Source organism: Gastrolobium bilobum, unplaced genomic scaffold (assembly GCF_033153095.1).
Source record: "Gastrolobium bilobum isolate Gb01-03AN ecotype WA unplaced genomic scaffold, APGP_CSIRO_Gbil_v1 utg4102, whole genome shotgun sequence".
Lineage (NCBI taxonomy): Eukaryota > Viridiplantae > Streptophyta > Magnoliopsida > Fabales > Fabaceae > Gastrolobium > Gastrolobium bilobum.
In genome coordinates this window covers 62,623-69,848 of record NW_026896431.1, presented here as the reverse complement: position 1 = coordinate 69,848, position 7,226 = coordinate 62,623, and the positions used below count along the sequence as shown (strand labels likewise).

The 7,226-nt window shown below is 29.5% G+C and overlaps 1 protein-coding gene across 1 annotated transcript; it reads left to right on the top strand.

The window, feature by feature from the left end:
- Positions 1-1,434: 1,434 nt before the first annotated feature.
- Positions 1,435-6,856, top strand: LOC133299703 (uncharacterized). The gene is made up of 10 exons (XM_061499189.1): positions 1,435-1,921; positions 2,105-2,294; positions 2,423-2,556; positions 2,833-2,945; positions 3,040-3,163; positions 3,931-4,086; positions 5,971-6,126; positions 6,246-6,325; positions 6,457-6,506; positions 6,607-6,856. The coding sequence occupies exons 1-10, from the start codon at positions 1,535-1,537 to the stop codon at positions 6,738-6,740; spliced, it is 1,524 nt and encodes a 507-aa protein (XP_061355173.1). The 5' UTR covers positions 1,435-1,534; the 3' UTR covers positions 6,741-6,856.
- Positions 6,857-7,226: the final 370 nt, after the last annotated feature.

Here is a 7,226-nt window from a genome sequence, read left to right as displayed (position 1 = left end):
CTTCTTTTCTGTCACTGTTATAAATTTTTAATATATTTGGTCTTATTTTTTTTTTAATCCTTAATTTATTTTTATTTTTTCGGTAAACTATTATCTTCTATTTTATTTAGACACTATTTTTTTATTTTACTTTTTGTCTTCTTTTTTTAAGTATTGTGAGGTTCCTTTCTTTTTTGTCATTAGTTTATTTTTTTATTTTAAGAAGGGAAAAATAAGTATAGTAAAGTTTCTAATGGTGTTAAGACTAGATCTGGATGGAAAAAACTATACTTATGAGTTATGATAAAAAAATCATAGGAGTTTTTTTGAACTTTTCTCTTAATTTAAAACAAAATTATTTTTACTATATTTATGTAGCTTAAACTTAAAATATAATACATTTATCATTGATATGTAATCATGCTAAAACAAAAGCCACGCAAGATATATATAATATTTTTTGGAATGTTTTTTATAATAATTCGTGATTGAATTATATACTTTTGAAGTGTTGTTTATAATAATTTTATGATTGAATTATATATTTTGAAGCATTATTTATAATAATTTTGTGATTGATTTATATTATTATTATTATTTATTTTAGAGTTTTATAACGACTATTCATAAACAAAGAGGCATAACTATTCGAAAACGAAGATGTAGGACTTTCGAAACCAAAAAGTAGAGACGGTTCTGAAATGAAAAGGCGCAATTGTTAAAACGCGAATAGAAAAACAAAAATGACACAATTGTTTCAACTTCTTATTCATTAGGGATGTTTATCAATCGATTTAAACCGATTCAAACCGTGATGATCAAATTGATAAACGAGTTAACCGAAAATTGAAACCCAAAAAAAATCACATATTTTAAATGGATTGGACCATTTTTTGATTTGGTTGGTAAAAACTGATGCAATGTATTATGTATTTATCATTTTTGAAATTCCGCAACTTGTTATTGATAGTAAACTACCTTAAATTTTTTTGGATTGAATCGAATATTGAAAAAAATTTAAATTGAATAAATGATTAAATGATCAAATTAAAAAGATTGAATCTGATGATTTTTGTTTCAAAATTGATCTAATCTATACAGTGAACACCCCTACTTCATAACAATTTATCCAATAATATATACAATATTCATTTTTCATGGCCTCCCCGTTGCCGCAGTCATTTAAACAAAAATATTTTTATGCAACTTAAAAATTAAGATTTAACAGACAGGCATGTATATGTTAGAGAATTTAATTTTAAACAAGAATATTTTTACTATAATTATGTAGCTTAAAATAGATATTTCTTAAAAATTAAGAATTACCAGAGCATTTGTCATTGATACGTAATCATCATGAATAAAACAAAAGTCAGGAATGAAAATAATTATATATATATACAATACTCCACGGTCCACCCCATTGCCACCGTTGTCGCAGTCCAACAACAATGGTTTTTTCTGCCGAAGTAGAGTGAGCTTCAGAGAATCTCTTCTCTTTTTTCTCTGAAAAGACTAATTTTTCATTTCTAGCTCGCATTTCATCAGAAAAATAATGGCAATTGGCTTCCATTTCACCATTATTCTGTTTTCTTTATTTTCTGTTCTGAGCTTCACCTTTACTTTTGCCCATTTCATACCAAGATTTCCTACTTCAGCGGTGCATCCAGAGCTGAACTTTAACTCTGATTCTGCCCAAAATGGGCTTTACAGAACAAAGTTCTTCACCCAAACACTTGATCACTTCAATTACAATCCCCAGAGCTACCAAACATTTCAAGAAAGATATCTAATCAATGATACCTATTGGGGCGGTGCCAAGAAGAAAGCTCCAATCTTTGTGTACACAGGAAATGAAGGGGACATAGAATGGTTCACACAGAACACAGGCTTTATGTTCGAAAAAGCACCTTATTTTCAAGCCCTTTTGGTTTTTATTGAGGTAAGACTTCTTCATTTGTTCAAGTGTATATCTCTGTCTTTAATTTGCCCAAAAGGTGTAATTATTAACCTTTTACTGTCTTGAAATGCAACTTGGCCAACCTGAGCTGTTTTAACCTTTGGATTGTTAACTGTTAATAATTTAAACATACTCTAATTCAATGCATTACAAATTAAACTGCAGCATAGATTCTATGGAAAATCATTACCATTTGGTGGAAACCAAAAGGTTGCATATGCAAATAGCAGCACACTTGGATATCTGAGCTCCACGCAGGCATTAGCTGATTATGCCACTCTCATCATTGATCTGAAGAAGAATTTGTCAGCAACTGACTCCCCTGTTGTGGTTTTTGGAGGATCCTATGGAGGAAGTATGAGCCTATCTCATTATCACCTTTTTTTTATTTATTTCTTTTAAAGTGTTTACATCTATTTAACTTATAATAGTTAATTCCCCTCCCTAATTGAGATTAGTCCAAAATCTAAATGGGTTTTGCAGTGTTGGCTGCCTGGTTCAGGATGAAGTATCCTCACGTTGCCATTGGAGCCTTAGCATCCTCTGCTCCAATCCTCCAATTTATGGATTTGGTTTCACCAGATATCTTTGACAGCATCATCACACAAGACTTCAGGGTTTCTTTCTCTCTCCCCAACAGGAACCTTTTTTTTTTTTACCATGACATGTGAACATTTTATTTTTATAGATAATTCTAATGGATTGTTTAATTCTGCATAGAAGACCCACATGTAAGATAGATCATTGAATTAGAAAGTAATAGAAAAAGGGCATTGCCCTTACCTATTAATTAATTAACATCTTAATATGAAACATACAACTCAAACATGCACATTAATGTAGCCATGGTTATTGAAGAGTAACATTTCTTTTCTGTTGCATATATTTCATAGGGCGAGAGTGAGAATTGTTACAAAGTGTTAAAAGGGTCTTGGCAACTAATTGAAGACACTGCCAACAAACACGGAGGACTGGAACTACTCCGGAAATCATTCAGAATATGCAAGTGAGAGCATGGTTAATGCAAAACGATTTATATAATCGCAGATAAATAACCTATTAAGGTGATTTTAGTTTATTATATCATTGTTTTGTTGCAGGAATGATATTGGCGCAGGTGACTTGGAGGATTGGCTTCAGACGGCGTTGGTTTATACGGCCATGACAGATTATCCGACCCCATCCAATTTCCTGAATCCCTTGCCTGCGTATCCAGTGAGAAAGGTGAAAATTATATAGTCTTAAAATACTTTATTTTATTTCAGTGATTGATTTCATGCCACATTTCTTTTTTTTAAATCGTTAATTATAGAATAATTGTTATAAATAATTTATTTAATATATTTAATCGAAATGATTATCATACAGTAAAACAATCATTTTTTATTTCAAAATATTGAAAATTCTATCATAGTTATTTTATTCTGAAAAATAATTATTTTTATATATACAATTATTTATCTATAAAATTTTTTTTGATGTGTGATGGAGTAAATTCTATGTTTTGTTGATAGTGACAAAGATATTTTTTATGATAAAACAAGAATTATGTTATTTGTTTGATAATATTCTATAAATAATATGTTATATTACAAATTTTTAATAAATGTATGCCTTTAAAAATAAAAATAAACAAAATAAATATAACTGTAATAATCTTTTGTTGGATTTGCTTATTTGTTTTATATTTTTCATATTGAAAGAGATAAATTTATATATATATATATTTTTTGGTAATCAGATAAATTTATATTCTTTATTACATATAAAGTTTGTGTAATTCATAACTTATTTTTCTCTTTTTTCTCTTTATATGACTCCATATAAATTTTATATATTTTTATATTTGTATAGTACATAAAATTATCTTCTTGAAAAAAAAATTCGTAAAACAAAAAAGTGAAAGAGGGAGACTTCGGAGACCGAAGAGGCAGTTTTTTTTTTTTAAAAAAAAAAATTATTTGACTTGACTTTGAATTGTGGGAATTTAGATGTGCGAGGCGATTGACAGCTCAGTCACGGAAAATAATACATTTTCCAAGTTGTATGCTGCAGCAAATATCTACTACAACTACACTGGCACTGCCACGTGTTTCGATTTGGATGATAATTCGGATCCTCATGGTCTTGCTGAATGGCAGTGGCAGGTACTTATATATATATATATATATATACGTATATATAATGAAATATAATTGCATATGATCATTCTTCCCCAATCTTGATTAGTTGTATTTTTAATTTAACTGAACTAATAGTTACAAATTATTAATATATGACTATATCTATGTGAATGCCTTAAAATTATATTTAGAAAAGAGAATATTATAATATTCAACATGTGTTGTGTTATTATTTTAATTTAGATAAATTTTAATTCTTGAATTTAACTTTTAACTCTGTTATATTTTATAAGAGATATATTTAGTTGAAATTATTATTTATAAAAATCATATTATTGTGACATATTTTTGTAATCTCAAAAAATGCATCTTGCGTTGTGTAAATATCAAAATAAGTGTTTTCTATGGAAATGTATTTTCTCATATAAAAAAATGATATAGTCGTATGGGAATATCATAACTATATAAAAGTGAATCAATGGTTATGATTTTATAATTATCTATTTTAATATATATTTTATTATTATTATTTATTCACCTTGTATAATCATAATTTCTCATAAAATCATATGATATTTTTTTTTCATACGAGAACACGCAGATCCGTTTTTACATTGTAGGATCTCCATGCTCGGCATTCGTGCTATGAAAGAGTTATAAAATTGTTCCATCAATCTGTCAAAATAAATTTATATGTTAAATGCACGCATAAAGAGAAAGAGTGATATAGAGAAAGAAATGTTTAACATTGCTTCCCAATGAAGATATAGAGAAAGAAATGTTTGCAGACCAAAGAGAAAGAAATGTTTAACATTGCTTCCCAATCTGTTAAAAAAAAAAAACATTGCTTCCCAATGAAGAAAGGATTCTGTCAATAAAGCAGTATTAAAAGAGCTTCTTAGATAATAATAAGCCATGATAGGTGCATTTTTTTCAATCCAAATACATTTATATCGGATTAGATGTGAATAAATTGGATTGAATTATTATATTAATTAAGGTGATGCTTGGTATCGGAAATACTATAAGATTTATAAGAAAGTGAAATAAGAATAAAAGTTTTCATATTTAGCATAAGAGATAAGCAATCATTTTAAACTAGAAAATACACTCAGAAATTAAAATTTGTGAATAAGATGGAAAAATTACATTACCACCTGAATAGGAATAAAACTTTCCCATGAGAGATAGAAATTTTTAATATGCAAGTTATTAAACTGTCCCCGCAACTTGTCCTTTGTCGCGTTACTTAAATACTTTGCATTTCTTAGTTTTATTTTACAATTTTCTCTTGATTCCTTCACTCCACTCATTTTCCATTTGCTCCCGTCGGCGATTCAAACCTTATCAGTTCAACAGTCTCAATGCTATCACATGTCATTTGTATCCACAAGTTAGTATTTTCCACTTGTACCGATCATTAGAAGTCATAGAAGCTTCTTTTGGGCCAATAGACATGACACAGATCCCATGACATAACTCTCTTTCAATCCCATGGCCTATGGTTTCAGGCTCTAATATTATCGGGCTTTATATTGGGGCGGTTAATTGAAACACAAGAAAGCCATAAAAAAAAAGAGTCATTTTGAACCAATCTTAACTAGTTGATCCAAACAACGCAACCTAATTAGTTGATATAGTTAGTTATTCATTAGCTTGCTTCTGAGTTCCAACTCAAGACAACGAAAATGAAAGATATCAAATCAAAGAAAAACCTTTGTACCACCTTTAATGCCTAGAGGGTGTACAAAACCTTACATCCCTTAATCTGAGTCATCAAATGTATGAATTGGGTTTTTTTTTTTTTAATTACAGAAATGAATGTGAATATAGTGTAATATATATCAGTAATTACAATTTTGCAAATGAGTAGAGAAATAATGATGAGATGAAGTTTTTTGAATGCAGGCCTGTACGGAGATGATAATGCCCGTAGGTGGAAGCAATAACGAGAGCATATTCCCGGAATATGTATGGTCATACAAAACTAGATACGATTACTGCAAAAGTGCGTACAACGTAGAGCCAAGACCCCATTGGATTACAACCGAGTTTGGTGGCCATGTGGGTATTAACTATTAAATTAAATTTGATATAATAAATTCTCAATTTGCATATTCAATTCAATGCATGCTCTCAGTGGGTTCAATGTTATTAATGTTGATCGATTATGTTTTCTGCAGGATATTGGGAGTGTTTTGAAAAGGTTTGCGAGCAACATTATCTTCTTTAATGGTTTAAGAGACCCTTGGAGTGGTGGAGGGTATAGCATTGCATCTCTTCTTTTTATCCTTCATTTCCCCCGAGAGTATATATAATTTCACTGAATGCTAAAAGCAATTATTGCAATTCCAGATTATAACCACGCTAAGTATGGGTTTGGTTTGGTTGCAGGGTGTTAAAGACTATATCAAAAACTTTAGTTGCTATAGTTGCAAAAGAAGGTTAGCGGACCAAATTTGATATAAAATATCTGTTTTTCTTTTTATCATCCTCTTTCCACTTTCCTGTTTCTCTTTATTCATTTGGGCGTTTTGTAAGCAGGAGCTCATCATGTAGACCTAAGGTTCTCAACTAAGGAAGACCCAAAGTGGCTTAAAGATGTAAGGAAAAAAGAGGTGAAGATCATAGCAAGTTGGATCTCAAAATATCATCAAGACCTACAATCCAATAATTAAGGAGTTGTTCTCATTATTTGGCTTATCTTTGGAGGTATTGTAATTGATTATTGTCAAATGAAACAACAATGAAGGATTCCTAGAATAAAAAGCACGAATCTTGTGCTGGTTCTCATTTTCACAATAACTGATTTTCGCATTCTTTCGTCCCAGTGCCCACAGTCCATAGCTTCGCTCTTAAAAGATATGGATAAATATTTTTGTGATGCTATCTAAAAAGATGGGATTTAATTTTAATGCATTATTTTTACACTTTTAGAAGATAATATGTAACTTTTGCTAAAGTGAAAGATTATTCATTGCTTAATCAATAAACAATATGTAGTATTGTTTATATCGATTTTTTTAATGTCTTTCAGCCTCCTGTTTATGTGTTATAAGTTAATGATATATTATTATCTCTTTCAATTATCCTAAGAATTGCATAGGTATCTTATAGTAGTTGGAATATAAATTAAATGACTACGTGTAAGGATAGAATTTCCA